The sequence below is a fragment of the Myotis brandtii genome, unplaced genomic scaffold (assembly GCF_000412655.1).
Source record: "Myotis brandtii unplaced genomic scaffold, ASM41265v1 scaffold532, whole genome shotgun sequence".
NCBI lineage: Eukaryota > Metazoa > Chordata > Mammalia > Chiroptera > Vespertilionidae > Myotis > Myotis brandtii.
In genome coordinates, this window is record NW_005369955.1 from 1,032,772 (window position 1) to 1,052,174 (window position 19,403).

Consider the following 19,403-nt stretch of genomic DNA (forward strand, 5'->3'; position numbering starts at 1 on the left):
CCCCGGGAGGGTGGCGTGCTGGCTCTCCGGTGGGCGAGGACCTGCTTCCCGCAGGCGTGGCAGCTGCTCTGCGGGCCGATGGCACTGTCTGTCCGCAGCCTGAGCGAGGCTCGGGACGGAGGAGGAGAAAGTGGCTCGGGGTCAGCAGACCCGGTTCCGATCTGTGTCTGGCCCTGGCCCTGAGAGTGGTCCTCTGGGTCTTGATGTTCTTCGCCGTGACCTGGACACAAACCCACCACCCCGGGTCGGTGGCCGCACCTGGCGCAGTGCCTGACACCAATGCCGCTGGTCACAGGCAGCCCTCCCGGGACCGTCTGGGTGTCACGCTGCCTGAAGCAGGGCAGCGGGTCTTTGCCCACCTGGTGTGTGTGGGCTCCGTCCCTGCAAAGGTGGGTCAGCCCACGAGCAGCCGTGGCCGGGGGAGGAAGCCGGCTGACTTAGGTTTCCACCCCAGGCGGCGACTCTGCCTTGTGCTCTGCTGAGGCCCAGGGCCCGGCTTCGGTGTCCATGGGCCAGCCCGTCTTTGTCTGTGGTTTGCCCTGTTCTCTCCTGAATCATGAACCATGTGAAGGAAGACAGGGCTCCCCAGCTGGGGGTGCCAACTGTACTTGCACTCGGGATTTCATTAGCACGGAGGCGGCTCAGGCCCTCGCGTGGAGACCAGCTTCCCCGGACCCTGACCTGGCACACATGTGCTCACCCACACGAGCTCATCCACACGTGCTTGTCCATATGTGCTCACCCACACGTGCTCACCCACGCGTGCACACTTGGTAGGAGCCGGGGGTGGTCCTGCGAGCTTCCCACATCCCAGCTCACTCAGTCCTCATCACAGCCCCGTGAGTGGACCTGCTGGACCATCTCACAAGGGAGGGCACTGGCCACAGTGAGGTTAGGCCCGGGCTGCCTCTTACAGGTGGTGAGAGGAGAGGTTAGGCCTGTGCTGCCTCTTACAGGTGGTGGGAGGAGAGGCGGGATTTGAACCCGGGCAGTCAACCCCCAAGTCTGTCTCTTCTCCACCGTGTTCGGCGGCTCCTGTCTCATGAGTTCGTCCTGATGGACGAGTGATGTTCCTGTTGCGGCCCTGGTCACAATGACCACGGGCTTCCCAGGCTGCCTGCCGCGCGGCCCAGTTTCTCCGTGTGGGAGGCAGCGCGCAGGGACGAGAGTCCTCCTGGGCCCTTCTGGAGAGCAGGCAGCTCGTGTTGACCCTCACCCTTCGCCTGCCAGCACCCGGTCCTACTTCTCCGGTTCCCAGGGTCTCAGCCACGGGCTGGGCGCCGGCCACGACATTCCTGTGGGCCAGCCCGCGCCTCCCCCGCAGTCTGGGTCCTGGTCCTTTATGAGGTTTGCAGAGCTGGTGCTCCCGCCGGCCTGCCCGCCTCCCCCTCCGTCTGCCGGCCGGCCGAGCTGAGATGCTGCGAGATGAGCCGGGCAGAGGCTGAGCCGCCTGCCAGGACCTCAGGCTCCTCTTCCCAGAGGCGCCGGGCAGTTCACCGTCACTGGGCAGCCTGGGTGGCTGCCGCCCCTGGCAGTGTGATGGGGCACCTCCGTGCCCTGGGAGGTCCTGGGACACTGAGCGGGACGGGGTCGCCGGCCGTCCATGCCCTTAGCCCTGCCCATCTGCTCCCGGAGGTTTCCAGGTCCGTGATCGGACTTAGTGTTCACAGCCACCCTGCACACTGGCACTTCCCATTGCCGTTTGGAGAAACCGAGGGCCGTCACTCATGCCGACACGATAAAGGGGCAGCGTGAGGGGCCGTTAGAGGTGAGGCCACGGTCCTGGCCTTGTCGGCAGGTTAGGGTCTTGTTGGAGACCAGGCCCCGGGAGGTGGGCAGCCTAGAAACAGGGAGACGGTTACAGTCGTCCGGGCAAGATGACGCTGACTGGCCCCCCGGTAGGCAGAGTACCTGTGGGGACGTGGCCCGCCTCGGTGGATGAAGATAAAACCAACAGGATTTGCGATGGGTCTGAGCCGTGAAGTGCCGCCGGGGCCCAGCCCGTGCTGGTAGGCTCAGGCCTCGGGTCCGCCACCCTCCCCGGCCCCGATCTGCACCTGCTGGAAGAATGGAAACCTGGAGGGGAGCCCCAGGTTCTCCGGAGCCCCCAGATGGTCGAGGACACGGGGCTCCAACCTGTGAAGCCAGTTTCAGGAACTAGAAGGCGTATTGCATTACGTGTTGGGTTATCAGTCAGGGTTTGTGGTTTTCCAGGTTTCCACCCCAACAGAAGCATGCGGGCAGGGAATTGAAATGTGCCTCAGGCTCCCTGGGCCGAGAGAGAGGAAGGCCCCTCCCACTCGGTCGCATGCAGCTCACGGAGCCTCTGGTCTCCCCCCAGGTCTCCATCCGCCTGGACGGCGAGAACAAGGCCGTCGAGTACAACGCTGTGGGTGCCATGAAGGACGCCGTCAGGGTGGTCTTCCGCGGCACCCGGGTCAACGACCTCTTTGACCGGGACTGGCACAAGCTGGCGCTGAGCATCCAGGCCCAGAACGTCTCCCTGTACATCGACTGCGCGCTGGTGCAGACGCTGCCCATCGAGGAGAGGGAGAACATTGACATCCAGGGCAAGACCGTGATCGGCAAGCGTCTCTACGACAGCGTGCCCATCGACGTGAGTACCGGGTGCTCCCCATGCCCCCACACCTGCCTGTATCATTTGTCGAGTCATCGCCCGCTCCATCTTAGAAGGGAGGACCCTGACTCAGAACTGCCATGTGGGAGCCCAAGGTCACATCATTCACTCACTTACTCATTCATTCAATCAGCCAGCCATTCAGCCAATCATTGATCACATCTATATTGGGCACCTATTGTGTGCCAGGCACTGAGCTCAGCACTGGTCCAGGGTACGTTTATCTGCATATCTATATCTATATCTATATATCTCTATATATCTATTTAAAAAATACTATGCATATAGCCCGTATGCATACTACTTAGTACTGGCAAATAGTATAGTTGTAGTTTAGTTATACATGCTTATGTAATATAGAATAACCCTACTGTTTGTTCACTTTACTAATTACGTGTGTCCCTACTTTGGTTCAGGTACTAAAAATATAACCTAAATTGATTTTCATAATGCCTTTGAAACGTCTAGATGATTTTTACGTGGTAAATAAAGCAGCTTGGTCTCGGCGGCGAGGCTAAACTAACTCGATAAACAGATAGTTTGTTTTTTTCTTCGTTGAGGTGGGATTGCTCAGTAAACTGCACAGATGCTAGCGTGTCCCTTGACGAGTCCTGTCAGGTGCACACCCTGGCAGGGTCCCGGGTTCCAGGACGCCCCCTCGCCCTGGCTCTCTTTCAGTTTGACCTGCAGCGAATTGTGATTTACTGCGACTCCCGCCACGCGGAGCTGGAGACGTGCTGTGACATCCCCTCGGGCCCGGTGAGCCGTCCTTGCACAGAGAGGCCGGGAGGAAACGGGTCCTGGGCCTCCAGAAGGGGGGTGTCCAGGCCTGGGGAGGGGCAGTCCGGGTTCAGGGGACGCCCACCATTAGAAGGGGACCTGGCAGGGACCCGGAATCATTGCTAGGGACCCGTCTCCTGGTGCAGCGGGGCGAGCAGGCCGTGAGGTCTGTCCGGGGTGAGGAGGCTCCAGGCGGAGCCTGGCGGGGAGTGGCGCTGGGTGAGAAGCAGGTGCTGACCCGCCGGGTTTCCCTCCAGTGCCAGGTGACCGTGCGGACCGAGCCCCCGCCCCTGCCCCCACCGCCACCCACCGCCGGCAGCGAGCAGATCGGGTTCTTGAAGACCATCAACTGCTCCTGCCCAGCCGGAGAGAAGGTACCTCCTGCAGCCCCGTCTCAGTCCTCAGCCGGCAGCCCCAGAGCTGAGCGGGCAGGCTGGCCCGCAGGCCCGGCCATGGAGGTGGGAATTTCCCATCATGCATGTGTTCTGCCAGGGCCTGAGGCTCCCAGGCGCCCGTGACTCTCAGGTCAGGGAAGTGTTCTTGCTCCTTGGACCTCTCACTTCTCGGCCGTGTGAATGCCAGGACGGGGGCTCCTCACTCAGCTCCAAGGGCATTTTCCTGAAGTCAGTGAGGGGTTCCCGCGGAGTCCCGGCCCCACCCGCATCCCCTGCCCTCGCGGGCAGCTAAGCCAAGCAGGACTTGGTTTGTGAATCGGACTGAGAAGGGCTGTGGTGGGGTGTGGCCGTGCTCTGTGGACACCCTCATCCCTCCTTCTCCACGTTTCTTTAATTAGCCGGACTCTGTAACCTCAGTGCGTAGACCAGTAGGTTTTTATAGATCTTGTTCTAATTTTAAAAACGAGTGTGCATCTGTGAACACACCGCATCCATTACGTAGATTCAGTGTGTCATCGAGTGCCCGGGCGGCCGTCTGTTCTGTTTTTCTGTGGACCACTGGCCCTTTGGGTAAGAAAACACTGAACAAAACACTGTCCACTGCTGGGCATCACGGACACCAACAGCACCAAGATGACAAAAGCGGAATCGTGCTGGGCAGGGTCTCCATGAGGCTCACGGACCCACAGCCCCGGGCCTTGGCCTGCGGTCTAGTCTGTGGCTGTGTCTGCCCCTCCCAGCCGGGCAGCACCCGGAGGTGCTCGGTGACGCTGCCAGGGAGGAAGGAGACAGACCTGGATGCGCGGATGCAGTCGCTTGGAGGGACGCACTTGGAGATTCTCAGCGCATGGCTCACAGAGAGACTGGCCATGGCTCCTGGGGTGGAGAGCCCTGTTGTGCAGGGAGAAGGGGAGGAGTTAAACACAGCCTTACTCGTGCCCTTTCTCCTTTTCCCTTCAGGGAGAAAAGGGCTCCAGTGGCCCCGTGGGACTGCCCGGCCCGAAGGTCAGTCCTGGGGCAGGCGGGGTGGCTCTGGGGACGGGCAGCCTCAGCCGTGCTCTCCCTGTGAGAAAGAACCGGTGCTCGGTCCCTGTCCCGCAGGCGTGGCTCCCGGCTGGGTGGGATGGAAGGAGAAGGCAGCGGCGTGAGGTTAAGGACCTCTGGGCCCCTGCTCAGCACCTCCGTTTCTCACCCCGAAATTGTGGGCAAGGAGTGGCAGGGGACACAGCTCTGACTCAGCAGCAGCCGAGCTGGGGTTCGACCTGGGGCTTCTTTTAAAAAGCTTTTTTAAACGTATTTTTATTTCAGAGAGGAAGGGAGAGGGGGAGAGAGAAACATCAATGATGAGAGAGAGTCACTGATCGGCTGCCTCCTGCACGCCCCACACTGGGGATCGAGCCCGCCACCCGGGCATGTGCCCTGACCGGGATTCGAACTGTGACCTCCCGGTTCATAGGTTGACGCTCAGCCACTGAGCCGCACTGGCCAGGCAGACCTGGGGCTTCTAACGCTCCCGGGGGCCTGGGCTCAGAGCAGGGCCAGGCCATTCCCAGGGACAAGTGTGATCTCCTTGCAGCCACTCGCTTTCTCAGAGGCCCTCGTTCCTGGAGGAGGTGGCTGGGCAGTTACTCAGGGTGGGCAGGGGACCATGCCGAGATCAGCTGCTCCTCGGGTGGGGCACGCGGGCTGTGGGCACCTGTGAGGGGAACCCTGTGGGAGGACCTGTGTGATGTTCATCTCTGGTTTCAACTCCTCAGGGCGACAGGGGAGGCCCCGGGCCATTCGGGGCTCCGGGACCCAAGGGTGAGAAAGGCGACTCGGTGAGTGAGGGCACCCCTCCTCTGCGTGGCTGGGGTGGGAAACCCGGGGGCCCCAGTCATGCCTGTCCCTGGAACGCACGGAGCCCCTGATGGGAGCCAGGCACCGAGTCCCGTACCTCCCTCACGATGAACCCAGGCTCCCTCCTGTCTGTGGGCACGGGGTGGATTTCACTCGGTTCTAACTGCATCCAGAGAACCACAGGAAACCACTCTTACAGAAATACAGGAAGGTCATGTGACAACATCTCATCAGACACTGAGTATTAAAAAGAGATAGAAATCATGGAAAGGAGCCAAGTGGGAATTCTGGAGTTTAAAATGACAGTAACAGAAACATAGGAGAAAATCACTAGAGACCCCACAGTGGGCTGGACGCTGGCTGGAGAGCCGCATTCTTGAATCTAGATCAATAGAGATGATATCATCCCAGGTTCAGAGGGAAAAACCATGAAGACAGATGGATAGAGCCTCAGAGACAGGTGGGGGGGGCATCGTGTCCCCCATGTGCCCAGGATGGGAAATCCAGGAGGAGAGGAGGGAGGGGAGCCGAAGGGTTCCAGACGTGCGGCTGAGGCGTCCCGAGTGGGCGAGAAGCGGTCATGGACACGTGGTAGAAGCTCAGTGAGTTCCAGGCGGGATCAGCACAGAGACCCCTCCTCAGGGCAGCACAGCACAAACCCTGAAGGGCAGAGAGGTGAAAGCTCCAGGGGACATGCGTCACTAAACTGAACACCCTCTATGAAATGTCTGGACGAGGCCGACCCATCGAGACAGACCAGCGAGCGTGGTCCTGGGCCAGGCGCGGGGGGCAGGGGAGTGGCCCCGACAGGCAGGGCACTTTCTGAGGGGAGGAAACGCCCCAAGCTGACTGTGGCGATGGGTGCCCACTCGGTAAGGAACGAAAGCCCTCGAATTGTGCACGTTAAGTATGTGAGTTACAGGGTGTGCGGGTTAAAGCTCCCTGAGGCTGACATGAGAGAAGGTAGCGCACAGGCCGCGGAGCTGTGGGGGACTTGAATGCGCTGGTGCTCACGAGAATCGTCGCCTGCACGGCGGTGCCATCCCTTAGGCTCCCGGGCAGAGTGACGAGGAGGTGCCCACCGTGTCCCATCCCCAGGAGCTGCTGCCATGCAATGCCAGGCCCCGGGTCACCTCTGTCCTTTTCTTTCCTTTTCAGGGCCGGGGACCGTTCGTCCACGGAGAAAAGGGTGAAAAGGTAAGCGTCTCCCTTGCTGTCGGACTCCCCAGGGCTGCGGAGGCGGCTTGGGACAGGGCGAGGCCTCGGGTCTGGGAGAGGTGTGACCGGTGAGAATGTGATGGGAGAGGCGGGGTCTCCAGGGCTGGGCACCGGCCTCGTGTGTCCTCCTGTTAAAGGCACAGGCACACACAGTGACCGCTGCAGGGGGACACAGAGCAGTTTGAGAGAGCGTGACCCCCAGCCCAGCGTGAGCTTTGCACCCGGCCCACCTGGCCGGTGACTTTGCTGTGAGTTTGCGAGTCTGAGCCTCCTGGTGCCTGATGTGGGGCTGACAGTGGCCACCCTGTGACTCCATGTGGTTCAGAGCCCCGCCCCCGGGCCCCAGTGCTCAGGTTCCACACCTGCCCTTACACTCCAAGGGAGGAGGCTGCAGCCTTCCTGGGCGCACAGCGCCCTCTGGTGTCGGGCATCCAGAGCGCAGGCTCCAGGCTGGCTCTGCAGGGCCCCTGCCATGTGACCTCTGTCTGGAGAGGCCCTGCCTGCCTTTCAGGTTGGCCTCCTTTCCTGGCCCCTGGGAGGAGGGAGGACAAGGGGAGCCTTGGTTTGGGGCTCAAACCAGGTTGGGGGAGGTGGGCAGACTTGGTCTGGATCCCGCTCTGCAGTGGCTGGGAGAGCTTGGTTACTGCCTCTCTGGGCCTCGGCTTCCTCATCTGTGAAGTGGGGCCATGCATGTCGACCCCCTGGACTGTGGCGGGGGGGGGGTGGTTGTAGGAGGTTGATGATGCCTGTGGAAGCACCTGGCGTTGTCCCTGGCACACGGTAGCTGCATGTAAAAATCTGCTCAACCACTGAGCCACACCAGCCGGGCTCAGGCACCTTTTTGCTACGTTAGTTCATACCAAACGAACTCGGTGCTTTTGCTTAGGAGTCCAGAGACAGTGGTTCCGTCCCCTGGTCTGAGGTGGGAGGCTGGAGCTGCAAATCCCTGCTGTTGGGCTGCCATGAGACGGGCCAGTTTGAGCAGGGGAAGGGAGCTCAAAGTCGGCCCGGAGTGGGTCCTGGTGACCGACACTGCTGAGCGGAGTCAGGGCTCACCGGGGCCAGGTCTCCCGTGGCCCCGACGGAGGATGGAGGTTGCAGTGTGCTTCCTGCCGTCCGTGCTGCCTTGGAGAAGGCGGCTGGTACCCACATTAGAGCTGAGCTGGGCCGGGAGACAGTGGGAGAAGGCCTCCAGGCAGGGCCGGCCGAGCCCAGGGCAGGGAGGGGATGTGCTGAGGAGCCTGGGTTCCCTGGAGTGGGAAGGAGCAGCACAGGGGAGGGAGCCGCCCCACGGCCCTCGCGGCGTCTGGCCCACCCCTCGCAGATGCCCGGGCCCTGGAGACGCGAGGGACGGAATTGGGGCAGAGCGTCCGCAGAGCGGTGCCTGGGTCAGCAACTCATTACTCAGCACTCGCTAGAGGGAAAAACCCAGAAACAATCACCCAAAAGCCTGCCTTAAGCATTTCCACAGCAGCCCACTCGGCAGTAAATACAGCTCCGTATGGATTCTGTGCCCAGACTCCTCAGGGCCGCGCACCAGGAAAAAACGCCGAGCAGATGCGCAGGCTCAGCTGAATTTCCTGGGCGGGACGCCGCGGCAGACAGAGCTTTAGGTCACTCGGGCGTCGGTTCCTTGTCCTTTATGCTTGCCTCCCGTTTCTAGCGGGGCCATCACCCCGACTGGGGACAGCTGGGGCCAGGGGTATCTGCACTGCTGACACCAGCCCAGGCCGCCCCGGCTTCCCAGGATGCTCGCTGCCTTCTGGAAGCTTCAACTGGACAACCCGAGAGGCTGTCTGGAAGCTTCAACTGGACGACCCGAGAGGCTGCCAGGGCCTCGTGCAGGCGCCTGAGCTCTGAGGTCATCGCGTAGGAGGGTCTTTGCGGGTTGGCTCTCCATGAAGCTAAAGAAGTCGGTGCCAGTTGGAAAACTGAGGCCAGAGATGTTCAGGAGGTTTGAGGGGAGGCGGGTGCAGGCTGTCAGTGAGCCACCAGCCCCCAGGTCTGAGAAAAGCAGCTGCTGCCCCCACGTATTCCACCCCCCCCCGGGGGCGGGCGCTTCCTTCTCTGATTTGAAGTTGGACGGCACTGGGCCCTCCACACGCTGTGGACCACGCACCGTCCCGCCTCTCGGGCAAGGCGGGCGGCTTGAGGGGCATTGGGGACGACCCACCTGCCAAAAAGTGACTCCCAGCGGTGGGGGGAGGGGACAGAGGCCGTGTCTGTCTGTCTGTCTGACCCTAGGACCCTACTCACCCAGTTTCCCCACGTGATGCTCAGACCTGAGAATCCCTGACCCTCAAAACCAGGCCCCTGTGGGGAGCAGCTCATTGTGTCCAAGGGCCGTGTTGCAGAGCGTCTGGGCCCTGACACACGACTGTAGGTGTGTGTGTGTGTGTGTGAGAGACGTCTGAGGTCCGTTCATGCCCTTTGCCTTTGGCTCTGGGTCCCCTTCTCGCTGGTCATGGCCGGCTTCCTCAGCGCCCGGTCCTATTCTTAGCCTGTGCGCTAATGTGTGTTATTCATGGCCACTGAGTTGGATAACTGTGGTGGAGGGCCTCCTATTTTTATGATAATTAAAGGGTTTAGGGTAAAATAAGTTAGCTGCTTGTGCGCCCTCAGAAAGCCTGTAGGTTGTGGGCAAAATGCCAAAAGTTGGCATAAATAAAGGTGCCGCAGACCCTGTCCGTGGTGCTGAAGGACGCATAGTGGAAGTTGTGTGTCTAGGGCAGTGGTCGGCAAACTGCGGCTCGCGAGCCACATGCGGCTCTTTGGCCCCTTGAGTGTGGCTCTTCCACAAAATACCGACTTCTGCACATGGGCCACGAAGTTTCAATCGCACTGTACATGTGCGCCCGCACGTGGTATTTTGTGGAAGAGCCACCCTCAAGGGGCCAAAGAGCCGCATGTGGCTCGAGAGCCGCAGTTTGCCGACCACTGGTCTAGGGGACCTCACAGCCCCAGGCAGAGCTGGACAGGGACATCTGCGTTTCCCCCAGCTCCGTCCGACACTCAGGACCATCCCAGGACCCAGGGCTGCTCACAGCAGGTGGGAGCATTTATGGGGGGGGGGTGCGAATGCTGGATGGCTGGGCCGCTGGCCTGGGGGGGCCGGGAGGCCGAGGGCTCTGCCCCTCACAGCTGCGTGGCCCTTGGCAGTCACTCCACCCCTGCACCCCTCGCTCTTCTCAGCTATAAACCAGCGATTGTCAGCTGCCCCAGAGGGTTGCTACAAGGATGAAATGAGCCAATGAAAATAAATGAGTTATATTTGTGGAGAGTGCTCATACGTGTTAAGTGTAATTACCCTTTCGGCAGCATGGTGCTCCATTTTTTATACACAAATGACGTCTTCTCTGCCCTCCACATCTGTGAGGTCTGATCCCCAGGGGCGGCCCCCGGCTGGGAAATGACCTGACCTCCCAAAGCCTCAGGAAGCCGGGGGTTGGGGGCGGGGGGAGGGGCGTTATTAGAAAGTGCATTCCAGGTGGCTGACGTACAGGGGGAGCTGTCCTTTCCTCTCTTCAGTTCATCCGAAACGGCTCACCAAGCATCCGAGGATGCTGGCAGCACCGGTGTTTATAAGGGCTGCTGCACCCGCGCCTCAGTTTAGGGGGTGTTCTTGTCCCCGCTTTACACGCTTACCAACCACGTGAGCAGGAGCAAGGGAGCCTGTCTGTCTACGTGGCTGAGCCTGGACCTGGGCTGTTGTCCGACTCCCCAGCCTGCGCTTAGCGGTGCTGAGAAGCGGTTCTCAGACACTGACCGAGCGCCCGAACTGCCTGGACGGCTTGTGAGAGCAGCTTGCTGGGCTGCACCCCAGTGTCCGAGGCTGCCGGCGCCAGGCCCCCGCTGAGGACCGCGGCCCAGAGGGCCTCTTGGACCTCACCCTTAGTGCTGGCCTGGCTCCCCCAGGTGGTGAAGAGCTCACACCACCCCTCCTGCCATGAGCAACCTCTTGGTAAACATTTAGAGAAAGGCCCTGTTCGTTCATGGACCAGAAGTACGGGATGCCGGCTCCTTTCCTCGGTGTTTTGCCCAATGAGGTAACCACCCAATTCCTGGAGCTCTGGTTCTGACACCTGGGCGTGGCGGCCACTTCCTGCCAGATGTCCTTCTCCGGGCGGCTCCCAGTGAGCTCACAGAGGCAGGGTGTGGGTGCACAGGGAGGTCGGGGCCTTGACTTGGGCTCAGGGCAGACTTAGAGTCACAGCCGCAGTGTGAACAGGGGATGCGCCTCTTCCCCAGCCCTGGTTCCTGTCCGTAACGGGTCTCGCGGGCTTATCTAGTGTCATCCTCTTACCCTGAGTGATTGCCTTCTATTTTTTTAAACATATTTTTATTGCTTTCAGAAAGGAAGGAAAAGGGAGAGAGAGAGAGACATCAATAATGAGAGAGAATCACTGGTCGGCTGCCTCCTGCATGCCCCACACTGGGGATGGAGCCCACAACCTGGGCATGTGCCCTGACTGGGAATTGAACCTCAACCTCCTGGTTCATAAGTCGATGCTCAACCACTGAGCCACGCCGGCTGGGCGGGCGATTTCCTTTTCACAGGGGAAGAATGAGGTTTGGATCGTTTACCGGAAATGGCGGTACTGATGCTGGTTTCCAGTCCCCCTGTATGCAAAGCCTCATCACGGCATTTTTCGAGCCACCTTGGGCGGAGCCCTGTCCCTAGTGTCACTCTTTTGACGGGTGCGGCCGAGACAGGACCAGCAGGGGCCTCACTGGTTCTGCTCAGTGGCAGAGGTTCCATGGGGAGCATCCAAGGGCTCACCTGCCCTGCATCCCTGAGGACCAAGGAGCACATCTCCCCTCCCACACCCCCTGGGTGCAGTGCTTGCCAGTGGGCGGTCCCCGTCTTTCCTCCTGGTGCTCTGAGGAAGGCCGCCCCTCCTCTCGGGCTCCGGGAGCCCCTGCCCGCGGCCCCGGCTCCTCCACACAGGAGCATCGATTCGCTCCGGATCACACGGAAAGGGACAGGGAGGCTGGGCTGGGGGTCTCGGCGGGATCCTGAGTTGAATCAGATGGTGGGACCTGGCCCGGGAGCCTAAGTCCCCTGCTTTTAAGTGGCCCCAGTCCCTTGGGGAAATGTGCACGGGGGAGGGGCAGGGAGGTGAGCGGCCTGGCCCGGGTCTCCCTTCACCTCACACTGCCTCTCGGGGTGCTGGTCACCAGCTTCTGCGTGTGTCTTGGTCCAGTGGAGACCTCCAGCCCAGCTTCAGAGTAAAGCGAATGCCTGCGCTAGCCGGTTGGTTCTGAGCGGGGGCCGTCTTGCCTCCCAGGGGCCCTTGGCAGTATCTGGAGGCAGTCTTGGTTATGGCAGCGGGGATGCTGTGGCCACCTCACAGCCAGGGCAGCCCCGACAAAGAATTGTCTGGCCCCCTGGCCTCAGGCCCGGGCTCTGCTCTCCGTGTGGCCCTGAACTGGCAGCCAGGTGGACGCGCTGCGCGCAGGGCAGGGAGGTGGCCCTTCCTCTCACCCACGCTCAGCTGCAGGCAGACCTCCGGGTCCTGCTACCCTGTGAGCCAGCACAGCAGGTCCCGCGTGAAGCACGAGCGCCTGTGCCTTTCACCCTCCCAGGTGCCCAGATGCAGGTGGGTTGGGGGAGGGTGGGCCACCCTCTGAGCAGCCACACCTGGGCCCATCCTGCCCGCCTGTCCCCTGGTGCCGGCATGCCAGGAGCTCGTCCCAGCGCCGCCTCATCCTGTGCTCACGCTGTGCTCTCTCTCTTCCTAGGGTTCCCTGGGCCCGCCCGGCCCCCCCGGGAGAGACGGCAGCAAAGGCGTGCGGGTACGTGTGCTCCTACCGCCCTCCCCACAGGGCATTGCCAGGCCAGGACCCCTTGCCCTTCGCTGGGATGGCCTCTGCCAGGGCCAGACGTCTTCCCAGGCCCCTGGAGGGCAGCCTTTGGTTATAGCAACAGCAGCAGCAGCAGCGGCTCCAGCCTCGCCTGCCTGCACTTGGAAGCTGTTTCTCAGTTAGTTCTGCATGGGAGGTCGTGTCCCCAATGTCCAGACTTGGAACCAAATGGAGGTCCAAGGGGAGGGGTTTGCCCACGACCCCCGTGTGTAGCTGGAGGAGTTGGGGTGGGACCCGCACAGCACTGTCCCCCACATGGCCAGCCCGCCTCCCTGTGCCGCACCCCTCCCACCGCCACACGGGAACCCGCTCCGGGACCCGGACAGAGCGGTCTCCCCTCTGGGCTCAGCCTTCTCCACCGAGAACCCAGCGGAGGCCAGGTCTGGGTGCCACCCTGGCTCCCTTCACAATTCCAGCCACAGTGATCAGGCCTCAGTGTGGGAGCCCTACGGGGGAGCCCCCTGAGCCCACCGCCTTTAGCACTTGAGGACGGGAGGTCTGGGTGGAGACAGGAGAGAAAGGGGAGCCCCACGAGGCTCCAGACCCCCCCGCTCCTCTGTGAGGAGAGCCTCCTGTCGCCCCCGTGGCTCGACTGCCCACTGCCTGTCCACCCTTCCGAGAGCCTCAGCAGCGCGATGGGTGACACCTCCCAACCAAGGCCAGCTCCTTCGCTCCCAGAAGGAGGCTCGAGGGGCCTGGGCTCTGACCACGGGGCTGCCCTGCCCCCCGATGCGTCCTGAGCTCCAGGAATGGGCCCCAGGTGGGCGCTGCCTGTGTGGCTGGGCCCAGGCCCCTGGGTCCTGACGGTGTTGTTTGTCCCGTGTGTGCAGGGGGAGCCTGGAGAGCCGGGGCTGCCTGGCGAGGTGGGCATGCGGGTGAGTCGCTGCAGCTGTGTTCTCGCGTCCCAGGGGGCGAGCCTGGTGCAAACTGACGCCTTTCGGTGGGGGGAGGGCCAGATGCCTCCCTCCCTTGGGTGTGTCTGTCCATAGGTGACTTTTCCTAAATTCTTACAAAATGAAGCCCCCGCGCTCTGCGTTTACCGGCTTCATTTCACAAGAGACCAGGGACCCTCCCACAGCAGCACGGAGACGCCGTTCTCCTGGGCCGTGCCCTCCGCTCACGCCCCGGGCAGCGAAATGTGCACACTCCCCACTCACGGCCCCGGGGCGGCTTCCGAGGTCACTCGTTTCCACTCAAGTCAACGAAGCGGTTTCTCCTGTGTCCTCCATCTTTATCTCAGAGGGAGAGAGGACACGGGGTGGCACACCTTGTGCTGAGGAAATGCGCCTTTGAACTTGAGTAGCTTCTAATAGAAATGGCCGGATCAGTTACTTAGAGGCTGTAGCCATTCCTGGTGCGGGTGACGGAGGAGCCTTGGGGCCCTGTCAGGCTGCACAGGCTGGTGGCAGAGTGAGCGCTGCAGGCCTCGGCCACGGGCATCGGGAGCTGTGCGCATGTCCTGGCCCGATCATGGCACAAGGGGCACAGGTCAGGGTGCAAGGGGCACAGGTCAGATGGCAGGGGGCATAGATCAGGGTGCAGGGGGCACAGGTTAGGGAGCAAGGGGCACAGGTCAGGGGGCAAGGGGCACAGGTCAGGGGTAAGGGGCACAGATCAGAGGGTAAGGGGCACAGGTTAGGGAGCAAGGGTCACAGATAAGGAGGCAAGGGGCACAGGTCGGGGCAAGGGGCACAAGTCAGGGGGCAAGGGGCACAGATCAGGGGGTAAGGGTCACAGGTCGGGGCAAGGGGCACAAGTCATGGGGCAAGGGGCACAGATCAGGGGGTAAGGGGCACAGGTCGGGGCAAGGGGCACTGGTCAGGAGGCAAGTGGAAGTGGGAATGGTCGCACTGGCCTCATCAGAGCTCAGACACACTGGTCGCTAGTCCGTGCAGTTGGGCAGATGGGGGTGAGTCCTGGCCCTCCAGGCAGAGGGTAGCAGGGGGTCCTGGGGGGGGGCTAGTGGTCTGGGGTCTCAGTGGGACCTGGGGAGCAGCAGGGCAGCAGCGGCAGGGGAGAGAGGGATCGCACCCCCACGCGGAGTGTCTGAGCGTGGCCTGCGCCTGCCTTGCTTCCCGCCCACAAACCTATGACTCTCCGCACAGGGGTTCCAGGGCCCGCCTGGACTTCCCGGCCCTCCCGGCCACGTCGGGGCTCCTGTAAGTACCACGCTGGTCTGTCCCCTTCTCCGGGGGTGGGAGACCCAGGCTCTTGGACAAGCCCCCTCCCCATCCATCCACGGGGACCACCGTCTGCACGTGTCGGTGGAGTGACGGTGACGGGTCGCAGCGCCGGGCGGCCATGGGCCTGACTCGGTAGCCTGCCCTTGGCCAGATGAGCTCCGGGGCCAGGTGTGTTGCAGTCTCGCCGGGAGGCCCGGGGTCACCCCGCCCAGGGGACCAGCCAGGAGCCCCTCCCCTGGCAGGCTGAGGGGGAGAGCAGCCTGCCGGGTGCAGGGAGGCCTCATGGGGGGGCTCCTCACCCCGTCCCACGCAGCCGTGCGCCGCCCCACGGTGAGGACAGAGAAGCTGGACCAAGATGTTGTGACTAACCTTCCCCCCACCCCCCACCCCCAGGGTCTCCAGGGAGAGCGAGGGGAGCGGGGAGCCCGAGGAGAAAAGGTATGTGCAGTCGCTCCACACACTAAGGCAGGCTCCCGTGGGAAAAGGAAGAGGGCACTGGGCCGTGCGTTGTGCTTGTGTGTGTGCGTGTGTGCGTGCGTGTGTGTGTGTGCATGTGTGTGCGTGTGTGTGTGTGCACAGGCCTGTGGGGTGCACGGGCCCCTCCATCAGGTCTGGGAGAGGAAGCTCGGCATGTCCCGTGGCCTCCTGCGCAGGGACTTGGGCCCCGCCTGCCTTGGGTCCCAGCGTGGCTTCCGGGGGGTTATTTTCACTCTGAGTGTCAGACTCCCTCAGGCCGGGAGGACTGCATCTGCACAGAAGGCTGCTCTGCGCAGTAAGAGCGTGACCACCTGTAAAACCCCGAGAATGGTGCGGGCAGCATGTGACATGTGTTTAGAATACGGATAGACAGAGAGAGAAGGGGAGGAGAGGGAGGAATGTGAGCCTGGCCCTGCTGGCTCAGCCTGGGGGCAGGTCTGACTCCAGCACTAACTCTGGTGACGGAGGCCCTTCCCTGCACCCCTCCCTGTTCCCACTGTCAGAGGCCCGGCCGTGTGACCCCTCGGGCTCTCTCCCAGTTCTGGGATCTGACGGGTACTCAGAACAGTCTATAGTCTCGCCGACCAGATCCCTTACGTCCGCAAGAAGGAAGTTTCCATCTCCCCTCGCGATCGGCCTGCCCAGCTGCCCGGCAGAGCTGGGCCAGAGGGAGCCATCATCACCCGTCCACGTGGCCACTGCCTGCCAGCCTCGTGGCCAGGCATCTTGCATCAGCCCACGCCCTCTTAGGGGTAATAGCACCTTTTCGGAGCAAGCGGCGTGGAAGAAACACACCACACGCCCTCCCATGTGAAATGTGTGTAGCAACAGCCAGAATTCAGAACTTCAGCCCAGAAGACAGGCTGGGAGGTTTGGCTTTAAGTGGGGTGCGCACGCCCTCTGCTGTCAGAGCCTCAGAGCTGCAGCCAGTGGGCCCAGCGCGGAGGGGTTGAGACCTGAATACCTACCTGAGGCATGAAACCCCACCCACATGGGCCTTTGTGGGACCCCCACGGAGGCCGGGGCATGAGGAGCCTGTGGTTCAGAGAGGCTCCGTGGCCGCCCCTTGGTCAGATTCGGGGAACGAAAAGCAGAGCTAGGAACCCGGTTTCTCTGACCTTTGGCACATGCTCCTTGGCCCCTAATGCACTTACTCGCTGGGCTGTGGCGAGTATGTGTGGATGTCCTGTAGCTGAAGGCGCCGGGGGAGAGTGGAGCCGCATCCAGTCGGACACTTGGCCTCTGCTTGCCTCTCCGTGACCCTGACCGTGGTGGGCATCTGGCCTTCTCTTCATTCTCTTTCTTTGCCAGGGGGAGCGCGGCCTGGATGGCTTCCCCGGGAAGCCTGGGGAGACGGGGGAGCAGGTAGGTGGCGTTGGCACTGGTAGGGGGGTCGGTTTTGTTGGGGGACAGGGTGGGCTGGGGCTGGAGTGCTGTCCGGCCGGGGCCTCGGCCTCCGTGCCACGCAGCTGGGGGCTCGGGGGCCCAGCCAGCAGTCCAGCAACGGTCCCAGCACCTGAGTGGAGGGACCCAGAGAACACGGCACCTTAAATCCATCCTCACCTCAGTGACGGACGTGTGTTCATGAACGTAAAGGTCACGGGTGACGTGCACGTGTTCAAAGTGATGTGTCCGAGTTGAGAAGTGTATGTGTTATTGCTGACAGTATTACAGGTGTCCCCCTTTCCCCCCCTAGGGAAGGCCTGGCCCTCCTGGCATGGCCGGGCCCCCCGGAGAGAAGGTAAGCCAGGTCTGGGGGTGGGAGGTGGTCTGGGCTCTGGACGGACAGGTGTGGGCAGCCTGCCTGCACCGATCAGTCCCGGGGTGAGGGGGGGCGGGAGGCAGGCTGGGCTCCGGGGGCTGCGTCCACACCGCCCCGCGCTGGGCCTGAGGGCCTCGGCTAGCAAGTCATTTCTGGTTACTTCCTGTTTTCCTACGTATAGGAGTAAAACTTTATTTAATGAATTCTATTATATTCACACACAGTAAAATATTATGTGATTTAAATTGCTTTTGGACTAAGGCAGGATAGGAATAAATACCAAAAATATCTTACAAACTTTTTCCTCTTCCTCTCCCCTCTGCAATGTTTAAAAGATTTTTAAATTTTTTTGTAACCAGGTTACACGTTTCTGAAAATGTGCTGGATCCTTGATAAACTGAATAAAGGGTATCTCTCTTGTCACACTGGTCATCTATTTTATTTTATTTTTCAAAAAATATATTTTTATTGATTTCAAAGAGGAAGGGTGAGGGAGAGAGAGATAGAAACATCAATAATGAGAGAGAATCATTCATCGGCTGCCTCCTGCACACCCCCCCACTAGGAATCGAGCCTGCAACCTGGGCATGTGCCCTGATGGGAATCGAACCGTGACCTCCTGGTTCATAGATCGATGCTTAACCACTGAGCCATGATGGGCAGGCTGGCCATCTGTGTTAGAACCGGTCCCTACAAGGCTTAGCTCAGTTAATGCCCTGCTTAGAGTCCTGTGCCTCAGCTGGACACACTGTAAGAATTCTCCGCAGATCTGGGGGTGCCACAGAAATGACCGGGAGGTAATGACCTCCCTAAGCGTCCGGTAACGGGGGCGGGGCTAAGAAGGTGTGATGTGTTCTGGATGACAGGAGGGGTGTCGAGGTACAGCCCTGCCTCTCACTGCAAGGCTCTGGGACAGGCCCTCAGCAAGGACATCCCATGAGCTGGGCTGGAGGAGAGCAGGGGAGAGGGAGGGAGGCGGAGGAGCCAGTGAACCGAGATGGGTGTGGCCCGTGGGACATGTCCACTCAGGGTCCCTGAGCTCAGGTGGAGGTGCTGGCTGGCCTGGGCTGGCTCCCAGCGTCCGCTGACAATGCAGGAGAAGAGGGAGGCTGCCCAGACGGGAAGCAGGCGGGGAGGGTGTGCGTTAGAAGGAAGCACACAGACCCACGGGCTGCACGGCCCCAGCGGAGGACAGAGCCGGGCACTGGTGTTGGCCGAACCCCCTCCCTCGGCTGCGATGGAGCTGGCGAATTATCCGCTCTCCCTCCAGGTATTTTTAGAGCGAAGCTTACATTGTTACGTGATCCCCGTGTCGGGATTTTAAACTCTTCCTGCAGTTCCTTGACAAGATGCGAAATCCTAAAATAAGTGCGCAGTTTATTCAAGTCACTAAGAAGGAAGGATCACTGAGGTTTGGATCTGATGCCGACTCTTTCCTGAGAGAGAGAGAGAGAGAGAGAGAGGGAGAGGGAGAGAGAAAGAGAGAGAGAGAGGAGATTATATTAAATTCTAAACTTCCACCTCCTCTGGATTTTTAAAATTAAATGGATTGGGGCGACGTTGGTTAATAGGATCACACAGGTGTCAGGGTGGGTTTCTGTGTGACAGGATCTGTGTATTGCACTGTGTGCCCACCACCCAGGCTCCCATCTTCTCCGGTCACCATGTGTAGGACCCCCTCCTCTCCACCCGCCCCTTCCTCTGGCAGCCACCGCTCTGCTGATGGTGCTCACGAGTCTCAGGCCAACATGCTAACCACTGAGCACACCAGCCTGTGAGGACTTCCTGTGGCCACAGTGGGCAGGCGTGCCCACGTAGAACCCAGGTGTGGCTCACAGGCTGGGAGTCTGAGCCGGCCCCCGGCCCCGTCGCTCGGTGGCCTGGAGGTAACGGAGAGGAGCAGACCCAGGCTCAGGCCTCGTCCCCCGTGGAGGCGGGTGGGAGCCTCACAGCATTCGTGCCAGTCACTTCTCTGATGGATGTGCACTGACGCGGGCCGCGTGCGAACCGCAGACCTGCAGCAGGGACGCCGCGGCTACAGTCCCTGCTCACGTGGTGCGTCTGCCACGGCCCCCGGCGCCACAGGGCTCCCTGGACCATCGGCAGGGGCTGCTCTAGAGCAGAAGGTGGCGGCGAAAGCACCGGCAGACGCAGGACTGGCCTGGGCGTGACGAGGAGACGCCTGTCTCTTCCCCCGGGAACCTGAGTGTGTCTCAGCAGGAGGGAGCCCAGCGTGAGGGCCGTGC

At 61.4% G+C, this 19,403-nt stretch overlaps 1 protein-coding gene across 1 annotated transcript in view; it reads left to right on the forward strand.

Annotated features, from left to right (window-relative positions):
* COL22A1 (collagen, type XXII, alpha 1) overlaps nucleotides 1-19,403 on the forward strand; it is a 127,911-nt gene that overhangs the window by 31,784 nt on the left and 76,724 nt on the right. The window contains exons 8-19 of the mRNA XM_014549017.1: nucleotides 2,342-2,617; nucleotides 3,317-3,397; nucleotides 3,676-3,792; nucleotides 4,774-4,818; nucleotides 5,571-5,633; nucleotides 6,811-6,849; nucleotides 12,613-12,666; nucleotides 13,566-13,610; nucleotides 14,841-14,894; nucleotides 15,312-15,356; nucleotides 16,707-16,760; nucleotides 17,092-17,136. Coding sequence (XP_014404503.1) covers nucleotides 2,342-2,617; nucleotides 3,317-3,397; nucleotides 3,676-3,792; nucleotides 4,774-4,818; nucleotides 5,571-5,633; nucleotides 6,811-6,849; nucleotides 12,613-12,666; nucleotides 13,566-13,610; nucleotides 14,841-14,894; nucleotides 15,312-15,356; nucleotides 16,707-16,760; nucleotides 17,092-17,136 — 918 coding nt within the window. The remainder of the gene's footprint in view (nucleotides 1-2,341; nucleotides 2,618-3,316; nucleotides 3,398-3,675; nucleotides 3,793-4,773; nucleotides 4,819-5,570; nucleotides 5,634-6,810; nucleotides 6,850-12,612; nucleotides 12,667-13,565; nucleotides 13,611-14,840; nucleotides 14,895-15,311; nucleotides 15,357-16,706; nucleotides 16,761-17,091; nucleotides 17,137-19,403) is intronic.